The 12,500-nt window shown below is 37.3% G+C and overlaps 1 protein-coding gene across 1 annotated transcript in view; it reads left to right on the top strand.

The window, feature by feature from the left end:
• Window positions 1–12,500, top strand: part of LOC144971627 (uncharacterized) — a 53,015-nt gene that overhangs the window by 5,161 nt on the left and 35,354 nt on the right. The window contains exon 2 of the mRNA XM_078912700.1: window positions 1,667–1,756. Coding sequence (XP_078768826.1) covers window positions 1,681–1,756 — 76 coding nt within the window. The 5' untranslated portion in view covers window positions 1,667–1,680. The remainder of the gene's footprint in view (window positions 1–1,666; window positions 1,757–12,500) is intronic.

The raw sequence follows: 12,500 nt of genomic DNA, 5'->3' as shown, positions 1-12,500 counted from the left end.
GATTTAGTGAGAACTAATCATGAAAATGACTTTCTAAAAACAATAACAAAGAGCTGAGTGACCTTAATTTCGTTCTGCTCATGGGATTTTTCCAGAAGGAAGTTATCAACATCTGTGCAAGAAAAACAATGATTCAAAAGGACCTCATCGATAACCTTGAATTCTTGTCAGTGGTGTATATTATACACTAGGTCTACCCACATCCTCAAAACAGTGTTATGCTTGGGTGATTTGGATTTACAAATATGAAACTTGGTTGTATCTTAAATGTCTTATTGAAGACAATGAACAAATCTTAGATACACTCGACATAACTCCTCAGTGAAGACCATCCAGCAAAGGAAACTCGCTAACTACAGTCATATTAGAGGGGCATGAACCATCTAGCAAAGAAAAATCGCTAACTACAGTCATATTAGAGGGACATGAACCATCAAGCAAAGAAAAATCGCTAATTGCAGTCATATTAGAGGGCATGAACCATCTAGCAAAGAAAAATCGCTAACTGCAGTCATATTAGAGGGCATGAACCATCTAACAAAGAAAAATCGCTAACTGCAGTCATATTAGAGGGCATGAACCATCCATCAAAGAAAAATCGCTAACTGCAGTCATATTAGAGGGCATGAACCATCTAACAAAGAAAAATCGCTAACTGCAGTCATCTTAGAGGGCATGAACCATCCATCAAAGAAAACTCACCAATTATGGTCAAACCAGAGACCAAGAAACGATCCAAAAGAAGATACTGGAGGGAAAAGAAGACGGAAAACGAGGTTGAGGAAATCATTGGAAAAGCTGCAGCAAAATTTTGAAGAGGTGGCATCAATGAAGATCAACGAACGTTGCGAGATCTCCCTCGTCATTATAGCTTGTCGCTCCAACACCGAACCCACTTCACAGCGTCATGGTCAGTGCAGCTGGGCCCATCCTGGCATTCTCTAAGGATGTGCTCCATCGTCTGCTCTGGGCATTCACATGTACACAAGCTAGTCTCAGCCAGCCCCCACATTTAGCAAGCGTCCACGTCGCGTCCTTGGAATCCCTCGCTGGAGACCGATTGCTACAACACGCACAACACCAACAACAACTCTTCCATGGTCAGGGTGGTAAAAGTAAAAGTAGATAGAAGCCCTCGATAGAAAGAGATTGAATACCCGGCATCCAACTTCTGGAAAGAGAAGGAACCCAAATGATGATGACATGATACTATCTTTAGATGTGTCTACTGGTATGACTCTCGCCTTTGGATTAGAATGTCCTGGATTCAAGACCCGATCTAAGCGGCGCATGGTTGAGTCATTGTAAAAGGCTCTTTACTCAAATTCTTTCGTCGTAGTCAGGTGTAAAATGAGTACGTGGTCGTTAACAGCGTTGTCTCAGTCCGCAAAAAAAATGTAATATCATCTTTCAGGCGTCATGTCACGTCCGACATGGTAAGTGTTGCTGTTGACTAGGAACCACTTGTAAAGCGCTTTGAGCACGTTTAATGGATACTAAGCTACATAAATGCTCTAGATTGCATATACATTTTCTGTCAAATTTACCAACATTCAAAAATTCTGCCTATACATTTATTATCATAATATTTGAAATGATAGCTCTATAGACGTTTCCTATTGTTTTCTTGTCTTTCTCCCCCCCCCCCCTCCCTCCTTCCAATCAGTCCCAGCTTAGACCATGGGGGAAATGGATAGACCGCTTCTTGCTGCTGGCTACTCATTCGTCATCTGGGCTGTATGCCTCATACCAGCATGTAAGTATCAATTCTCTTTTCAAAGAATATACTCAGGCTGGCTTCCGGCGACAACAGACGTGTTGTGAATATTTACCTATTTTCTACACATATTTTTATTCATTTATCATTCAATCGTCGGAATTTAAGCCTAATTTTTATTCAAAATGGATGTGAAGTATATATTGTTCCTGATTTTTATATTTATTAGTATATTTATAAGCATAAATGGTGTTTTAGCCTGTGATTTTACTGCCAAAATAAGCCTATCGATAACTTATACTCCAGAGACTCTCCGATCCCTCCAACCCGTGTCACCCCCACCACCCACTATTGACACATCGTTTATTAAAGTAAGAAAGAGGGGGAGAAAGGGAGGAATAAAAACAAAATTTAACAGACGGCCTTTTCGTCCATTTTTACCCTGTGTAGTGACAGGTAATGTAAGATCACTGAAAAATAAAATTGATGAACTGTTTTCACTGTGTCGTTTTAATAGTGACTATCGTCAAGCCTCCATAATAGCGTTAACAGAGACTTGGCTATCTCCTCACATACCATCATCATGTTTTAATATTGAACAATATTCACTATTTCGAGGAGATCGGACTAATGTAAATAAACGAACTGGGGGTGGGGTGTGCACATATATTAACAACAAATGGTGCCACCCCAATAACTGTCAGATAAAGAAAATGTATTGTGACGATTATATTGAATTTATTACTGTTTCGTCACGACCATATTACCTACCCGGGAATATACTCATGTCATCATCATCAACGTCTACATTCCACCATCATCAGACAACACCACAGCGAAAAATATTTTGAGGAAAGAAATACAGGACATTCAAATTAAGTCACCCGATGCCGTATTGATGGTCACTGGCGATTTTAACCAATGTAACGATTTTACTCTCCCGGGACTTCATCAATGCGTGGACTGCGAGACAAGGGACAAAAAAACATTAGATTTATTCCTGTGTAATATTAAAAATAGTTATAAATGTTTACCCCGTGCCCCATTAGGTTTATCTGACCACTGCATGCTCTTGCTACTTCCCACCTACCGCCCTGTTTTTAAACGTGTAAAACCAGTAAAGAAAAGTGTACAGATCTGGAACGGAAGTGTGTGTGAAGATTTGCGTGGTTGTTTTGAATGCACTGACTGGAATGTTTTTATCGAATCATGTGATAGTGTGGATGAGCTGAATGACTGTGTGAGTGAGTATTTAAAATTCTGTGAACAGCTAGTGTCTTGTAAAAAGAAATAAAATATTATCCTAACAACAAGCCTTGGATAACAAAAGATCTAAAACTTTTATTGAACCAAAAGAAAACTCTCTATACTAGTGGAAACAAAAAAGATCTGAAAACAAAACAAAAAGAGATAAAGAGGGTAATATCTAGTTGTAGAGACAAGTACAAAAATAAAATTGAAAAATGCTTTTCTTCTGGGGATATACGGGACACGTGGCGGGGGCTTAAAACTGCTGTGAACTATAATCCAAAGCCCACGATTAAATCAGAAGATATCGAAATTGAAACTTTAAATAAATTTTATTCACGTTTCGACACAGCAAACAAATTTGATATTGAAAATGAAAAACATAAATTAGACAGGGCTTTGGAAGATGAAATGGCTGTTGAGGTCAGTGAAGAGGAAACGAGATTCGTATTTTCGAAACTAAACGAGAGGAAGGCTGCTGGGCCGGATGGATTGAAAGGAAAACTATTAAAAGAATGTGCTCACCAGCTTTCCCCCATTTATACACATATTTTTAACTGGTCCCTCCAATGCGTTTCAATCCCTGAAATTTGGAAAACTTCGAAAATTATTCCTGTTCCAAAAAAAGAAAAACTTGAAACTATGAACGATCTCAGGCCTGTTGCACTGACTTCAATAGTCATGAAATCTTTAGAAAAAACTTGTTCTTGTTAAAATTAGGAATCAGTTTATGCCATTGAGTGATAGTCATCAATTTGCTTACAAACCAGGACGTGGCGTAGAGGATGCCATTTTGCTGTTTACAAACAACATCTACAGGCATCTAGATCACGCTAGGAGCTATTGCAGATTGCTTTTTGCAGATTTTTCTTCAGCGTTCAATACAATGCAACCTCAGTTGGTTGTTCAAAAATTGACTAGTCTGAATTTAAACAAGTATATAATTGCTTGGGTGCTCGAATTTCTTACGGAGAGAGCACAATATGTTCAATTAGGGCAAAACAAATCTTCCTGTATAACTACAAATACTGGCGCTCCTCAAGGTTGTGTATTGTCCCCTGTATTATTCACAATATACACGAATGACTGTAGAAGTCAAAACCTGAGTGTACCTTTAATAAAGTTTGCAGATGACACCGCTCTTCAAGGCCTCATAACAAATGGCAACGAAGTGGCTTATAGGCAAGAAATTGATAGATTTGTGTCTTGGTGTGATGCCCACCACCTAGAGCTTAACATAAGCAAGACAAAGGAGCTAGTGATTGACTTTAGGAGAGTGAAGGAACCGATAGAACCGTTAAAATTAAAGGACCAATTCGTCCAGCGAGTTCCTCACTACAAATACCTTGGTGTAACGATTGATGACAGGCTCAAGTGGGATGAACACTTGAAAATAATTAGGCATAAGATGTGCAGACGTACATATTTTTTATCGAAACTCTCTCAGTTTAGAATAGATAAAACCCTCTGCACATTATTTTATAGAGCAGTAATCGAAAGTGTTTTGTCATTTTGTATAACAGCTTGGGGAGGCAATTGCTTAGCAGTGGAAAGGAACAAAATAAATTCAAATATTAAAAAATCCATTAAACGCTATATAAATGATGTTGACGATGTAGATCTTTTATACGAGAAATTTTGTATAAATAAAATAACTAAAATATTAAATGACCAGTATCATCCACTAAGACCATCAATTATTATGTCAGAAAGAAGTGGTCGCCCTTTCTCTATTTCAACGAAAACAGAGAGACACCGAAAATCTTTTCTGCCGTCCAGTATTAGGCTTTATAACAACAAGCAATAATCATTTTATATAATTATTTCTCATTTTTACTTTTTAAAAATATAAATATTAATTTATTAATTTATTTGTTTTGCAATCTTTTCAATTTTCAATTTATAGTGACAGTTTTAACTATTTTACAGTGTTGAAATTATTCATATTATAAAGCGCAGCTCTGGTTATAGAGCTGCTCCTTTTTTATATATATACATCCTATTTCCATTGTATTTTTATCTTATGTGTAAATTATAACACGTCTGTACAAAAAATTTCCTTTTTGGGATGCAATAAAGTATTATTATTATTATTATTATTATTATTATATTATTCTTAACTCGAGGGTCGATGAATACACTAGAACGACGTGTGCTTATTTGCAGGTCTGATAACCGAAATTGTTATGGGGACATTGTTGTAATGGAAAAACTCTCAAACCTAGGCAAAATATTGTCCATTACAACAATGTTAAATTGAGGCCATAAGTGCGATCGGTTATTAGACCTGCAGCTATGTGCACCTGGCACTAGACAGAATGGATTTAAACGGTCCTTGATAAAACGACAAGAAATGTTACAATTAACATGTTAAAAACCATCTTTAGACACCAAAAAGTGGGGCAAAAGGGGACAGTGTGACTCAGTTGTACGGTCTTTGCGTCGTACCGAGTTCGTAACCCGCCACTGTGCTGTGTGTCCTTGAGTAAGTCGCCTCGCCTTAGCTCAATTTGCGGCGCTGCACTACGGCTAACGCCTAGGTTATACCAGTCTCTTGGAATAGACCATTATCACTATTATTATTATCATCATCATCATCATCATCATCATCATCATCATCATCATCATCATTATTATCGTAATCATCATCATCATTATCATTATTATTATTATTATTATTATTATTATTATTATTATTATTATTATTATTATTATTATTATTATTATTATTATTATTATCATTATTATCATTATTATTATTATTATTTATTACAATTATTATTATTATTATATCATCATCATCATTATCATCATCATTACTATCATTATTATTATTATTATTATTATTATTATTATTATTATTATTATTATTATTATTATTATAAAATGCAATTCGTAATACAAAAATTAATTACTAAAATGAAGGAAATAACAAATGGAGTGTTCGGTTTAAACATTATTTTGGAGGTTGACTGAATAATGGTCTCAGGTCGAATTTTTTATTTTAATAGAGCTCAAAGCGTTTAACAAAGGGTCCCTGACCAACAGCAACACGTAACATGTAGAACGAGACATGACGCCTGTTAGGCGATCTTACAATTTTTCAGACAGAGACAACGCTGTTGAAAGCCAGAAACTCATTTTACACCTGAGTACGGTGAGAGAATATGAATAAAGAGTTGTTTTGTTTTTTTCCTTGGACTCAACAATGCGCCGAGCGAGGGTCGAACCCAGAACCTTTCGATCCGAGAACGAGTGTAATACCAGAAGACCACATAGCCGCACAAGTGTGTGAAATATGCAATAAGCATTCAATCACCTAATCGGATTGTCACCATACCTTATCAATACCTTATCGATGCCTTAACGGAACACCACACAAAGCACGTAGAACGTAGATAATCTCCAAGTTTTGTCGTTACAGATGGTTTTCAATGGTCCTTTATCAAGATTGGTAGAGTATATGAGCATCTAGGTTTAGATGTCAGAAAGGTTGTTTAATGCGGGGCAATTGGATTCAATAGTCTGATGTCACGTCGTCCAGCAACGGCGGCCATCGTGGTTCAAAACAAAGAAAATTGGTACTTTTTATTCTTGTTGCTGGCTAGAACTTTTCATATGTCTTGTGATCAGAATGTGTAAAAGTCAAAACATGATCAGATTTATAATGTTGTTTTTCCCTCTGGATAGGCTTTTATGCTCGTCGGAGAAATATTTCATAAGCGCGTCCGCCATTGTTCCGATAGTTTAGAGCCAGTTACTAAGTAACCATGCGTCATTACAAGGAAAGTGACGTTACGACTGTTGAAGCGTATTGTAATTCATGCATTGCGTTTATGTGTGGTTATGTGGTCTACTGGTATGATACTCGCTTTCGAATCGGAAGGTCCTGGGTTCGAGCCTCGCTCGGCGCATAATTCAGTCCTTGGAAAAGGCTCTTTGCTCACATTCTCTCACTGTATTCATGTGTAAAATGAGCACCTGGTCGTTAACAGCGTTGTCTCTGTCCGCAAAAATTGTAATATCGCCTAACATGCGGCATGTCACGTCCTACGTGTTAAGTGTTGCTGTTGGCCTCTTGTAAAGCGCTTTGGGCATGTTTAGTGGATATTGCGTTATTCACGTAAGCGCTCTTGTTGTTTTTTTTATCTAAAGAAATCATAACATCCGCCAGTCGGTTATAGATAGGTCCAAGATGACGTCACTCAGGTCTTTGTTATTGTTTTGTTTTTTGCCATCCGTGTTTATGAGTAATTCTCACTAAACTGTATTGACCAAACTGTAAACGATAATAGATACACACAGTTTTGTGTTTTGGCCATTTATACTTCCGGATGGCAATGTTGTGAACTTCTTAGCCAAGTGCATACTATCTATAATGTATTAACACACAAAATTATGTGTAACCTTAAAAGTTTATAGTCCAATTAATACACTGTAGTGAGAGGTGCTCAGAAAACTGGCTGGCTATAAATACAGTGACAAAGAGCTTAGTGACGTCAATTGCATTCTATCTATACATATATACATGGGCATAGTCGAATATAACGTGGGGGATGGAATATGAGTTAAAGATAATGGTGGGAGGGGGATGGAGAATAAGAAAGGGTAGAGAGCGGGTAGATAGAAAGATAGAGTGAGTGGTAAACAGAGTAGGATAGTAAGTACGGAGATATATATATATATATATATATATATATATATATATATATATATATATATATATATATATATATATAAATGGAATGGGGGATTTCAAATGGAGAGAAAAGGAGAGATGGGGATAATTGATAAAAATAGGGTGACAGATTTTGGGATAGAGAGAGAGAGAGAGAGAGAGAGAGAGAGAGAGAGAGAGAGAGTAAGATGAGGAGGCTGCCAGAGGCAGAGTGAGAGAGATAAAGAAATAGAGTGTGTGTGTGTGTGTGTGAGAGAGAGAGAGAGAGAGAGAGAGAGAGAGAGAGAGAGAGAGAGGAGAAGGGGGGAGGACTTAAAGAGAAAGATGGTGGAACCAGCTTCATTAGTGTTACACCCCGTGTATTTACCAAAGGATTCAGTATAAACGTGTGTGTGTGTATGTGTGTTTGTGTTTGTGCGTTTACGTATGTATGTACGAGTATGAGTACTATGTGTAGATACATAGGTACGGATATACATACATGTACATAGGCATGTATGTCTCAATCAATACATCGCAACTATACGATTGCGTACAAATGTTTATTGTTCTTATTGAACGCTGATTATAGAGAAATATTATTGTATTCTTGAAATCCTACGTTTGGAATTTCGAACGATTCCCAATACCGCTGCGCGACCTTGGGCGTATGTGCTGGATATACGAGTGACTTAGAATCGAAAACTGTCATACTTTCTTACGGAATTATTGATAAAACTTCTAAAATCAATATAAGGATTTTTTTTATGTAATATGAACAAAACTGTCAATACACACGCGTCGCATCAAAAATGTCTCATTTGAATACTGCCGTTTTGTTGAATAACACAGTATGTGCTATGTTAAAATAACGGCAGAATAGATAGATGTCCACAGGGCGGGAAGAGTTCGAAATTTCAATTTCGAAGCGCGGGAGTCCAAGAATACATATGATAACTTCCATTGACCTTACTCGTCTATTTTGTTTTTCTTAAAACAGATTTAGACCGTCTATCTATATTGACACAAATGGGTGAAATGTAATCAAGATCAAAATATTTGACCTTAATAATGATCATTGTCGTAATGATATCATTACGCGTCTAAATTTATTTTTAGTAAAACCGGATGAGAGCAGGGTATGAATAGTGTTTTGTACTCCTACGTTTTCATTTTTTGTTTTTACAAAGAATTATAGAGATGCCTCATAATCATTTTTTTTCCATCTTGATATAGTAAAATCAGATTTTTTTTTTCACCAAAATTAAATGGGTATAATAATGTATAATTTACTCCACGGAATGGTGAGATATACTCGAATTTATATTACGGTAGTTCCGCGAGCGTGAGGAAAAAATAACACGGAATAACGTCATATCCCGTTTAAAAATTAATGGTTTTTTCTTTCATCTTTACTAAGTATTGTTTTGAGTCACTCATTGTGTTTCTTTGTGTGTCATAATGTAAATTTTAAAATGAAAATAATAAGTAGTTGTTTCATCGCGGTACAAGTAAAATCAATGTGCTAAATTATAATATAAAGAAATCCGTTCATAATTGATAACGTCATTTCATCACTTTTACAAAAGCCTCCAAAAAAAAAAGAGGAAAGTGATCCACATTTTCATAATAATGCGATTTGTAAATGAATTTCTAATTTCTTAATTCTGATTAGGGGGCAGCGTGGCTCAGCGGTACGGTATTTGCTTCGTACTTTGAAAAGTACCGAGTTCGATCACCTGCCGCTACGTGTGTGGCCTTGAGCAAGTCACCTCGTCCCAGCTCAATTTGTGGCGCTGCACTGCGGCTAACGCCTGGGTTAATCCAAAGACAAATTTCCCCCATGGGATGAATAAAAAAAAGTAGTCCTTCAGAGCCATTCGACCCATGGAGCCGCAGTTTATCCCGGTTTCTATAGCGTGGAACGGACAATAGCAATCGCTTGCTATCCTTTGGATAGCCAAATCTGACAGACTCAGCTACCCATTCACTACTGGGTGGACATTAGAGGGGGGGGGGTCAATAAAATGTCCCGACTGCACCCGGGATCGATCACGGTCACTTTACGCGTGGAACGAGTGCTCTATCAACTGAGCTATCGGGACCCCCGGATGAATAAAGGGAATGTGATTTTATTGTATCTTTATTTATTTTTTATCCATTTATTTATTTATCTAGGTGTTTATTTATTCAATTTTTCATTTATTTGTTTATTTGTTCGTCTATTCTTTAAGAAATCGGTAAACATTTCATTCTAGGTACACATATCTGCAGGTCTGATAAGCTAACGCAATAATTACTTACTTAATCCTCTTCGGGCCTTGAGGCACATAGGGCATCCATTAGAGATCTCCATTTTTTGCGATCGGCTGCTTTTGCGGTGGCTGTATTCCAGGACAGGCTTGCTTCCTTTAATTCTTTCTCCATGGTCCTTCGCCAGGTTTCTTTGGGTCTTCCCCGCTTTCTCTTCCCATCTGCTGTCTAGTACAAGGCTGTCTTGGTTAGTGACCCTTTTTCCATGCACATGACCCAGCCAACGCCATCTTCTTCTTTTTATTTGACTTTCAATGCTAGTGCAGTCGGCTTTCTTTAATAGATCCACTGTTTTTATTTTTGTAGGCCAAAATAAATTAAAAATTCTTTTTAAAGACTTGTTCTGAAAGGCTTCTAGTTTCTGTATTAAGGAGGATGTCATTTTTTCAGCTTTCACTTCCATAAAGCAGTACACTTAAAACATTGCTCTTGTATATTTTCAGCTTTGTCTTTCTCATTATTTGCTTTGATTTCCAAAAGTTTTTCAGCATGCCGAAAGCCTGGTTTGCTTTTTGAATTCTGTGCTTGATATCGTGTTCTGTATTTCCGTCGTCTGTTATTTTGGATCCGAGGTAGGAGAACTCTGTTACCTCTTCAATTATATGTTCTTACCTTACCGATGTTCCATGTCGGACACGACGTTGGAGATCATGGTTTGCCAGCTCTCTCTCTCTCTCTCTCTCTCTCTCTCTCATCTGCGAGTTTCGCACATTGATTTATGGGGCTTCCTACGTACGCTGCGACATTTCCAAGCCAGCTTGTCCTTCTTCGTCCTCGACCACGCTTGCCTTCTATTTTTCCTTCTGCAATGGTCTTCTGTAGTGAGTCGTGCCCTCTGATGTGGCCGAAATATCGGGTTATCCTCTTTCTAATAGTTGAAATGATCGTTGTTGATGTTATTCCTAAAGTTTGGAGTACTTGATGATTTGTTTTCTTTTCCTTCCAGGATACCCTTGCAATTCTTCTATAGGTCCACATCTCAAATGCTCTGAGTTTCTTTTCTAGTGTCTTTGTCAGAGACCATGTTTCACATCCATAAAGTAGTGTTGACCAAATGTAGCATTTTGCCAGACGTGTTTTTGTGGTAAGTGATAGGTCGTGGGATGTGATTAGGGAATGCATTTTTGATAATTTACTCTTGGCCAATGCAATTCGTCTGATGATTTCTGCATTGCATTTTCCATCTTCTGTCAATAATGCTCTTAGATATTGGAATGACTTTACCTGTTCTATGATCTTTCCATCTATTTCAATTGATATTTTCCCATTGTTTTTTCTCTTGCTAAATAGCATTGTCTTTGTTTTTTTTTTCACATTCATGAGCAGGCCAAACTTTTCACTTTCAGTTTTGACTATATCTACAATGGCTTGTAGATCTTGTTCAGTTTCTGCTATAAGCACTGTATCATCAGCATAGCGGAGATTATTAATATTCACTCCCCCGACATTAAGACCAGGCAGGTGTTCCACGTTCGTGAATATTATGTCTGTGTATAGGTTGAATAATGCTGGGGATAATACACATCCTTGACGTACTCCTCTTTGAATGGTTAGGGGCTCAGAAATATCGTTGTTGATTCTGATTTTTGTTACCTGTTGCCAGTACAGGTTTGATATTACAGCAATGTCGTTATCATCTATGTCGGTGGTTCTGAGACTTTCTATAACTCCTTGTGTTTAACGGTGTCAAAGGCTTTTGAATAATCAATGAAGCAGGCATATATATCTTTTTGAGTATCTATATATTTTTCTATGAGCATTCTAAGATTGAAAATGCCCTCTCGAGTACCACTGTTTTTCCTAAATCCTGCCTGTTCTGGGCCGACAGTTCTGTTGATCTTGTCAGATATTCATCTGAGAATAATGATTAGAAGGAGCTTTAGGGTATGGCATATAATACTAATGGTTCGGTGATCCGAACACTCTGTGGCTTTTGATTTTTTCGGTAGTACTATAATGATAGATGTTTTCAAGTCTTTTGGGATGTACGCTGAGCGGTACATATCATTGCACAGGTCTGTGAGTTGTTCTTCACCAAAGTTTCCAAGTGCTTGTAGGGCTTCTGTTGAGATGTTGTCCACATCAATGGCTTTTCCTTTGCTCATTTGCTTCAAGGCCTCTTTAACTTCAGATTTGATGATTGCTGGCCCTTGAAAGAAGTCCGTGATTGGGTTGTCTGGTCTATTGTCTTTTAAAAGGTCTTCCACATATTCTTTCCATCTTTCTATGATTTTTTCATTTTCAAACATAATATCTCCGTCTTTGCTTTTGATGCATCCGCTAGTTGCTGTTGGTTTGGACGTCAATTGTTTGATCTCTTTGAACATGGCTTTGGTTTGATGTTTTTCTGTTAGGTCTTCTATTCTTTTACACTTTTCGTTTGCACATTCCTCTTTTGCTATTCGACATTTCTTACTTATTTCTTTATCAAGCTTTTCATAATCATCAGTACCTTTCTTCCGTTTTCTTTTTCTCATGAGTTCGAGAAATCTCTTTTGACATCCAAGTTTGTTTTGCTTCCTTTTTACATTTTGGTAGTATTTTATCCTGCGTGTCAGTAACTGC

Source organism: Berghia stephanieae, chromosome 4, assembly GCF_034508935.2.
Source record: "Berghia stephanieae isolate SIO BIC M18660-M18661 chromosome 4, UCSD_Bste_1.3, whole genome shotgun sequence".
NCBI classification, from domain to species: Eukaryota; Metazoa; Mollusca; class Gastropoda; order Nudibranchia; family Aeolidiidae; genus Berghia; species Berghia stephanieae.
Note: the sequence above shows the minus strand (reverse complement) of the source record. Positions and strands in the feature narration are given on the sequence as shown.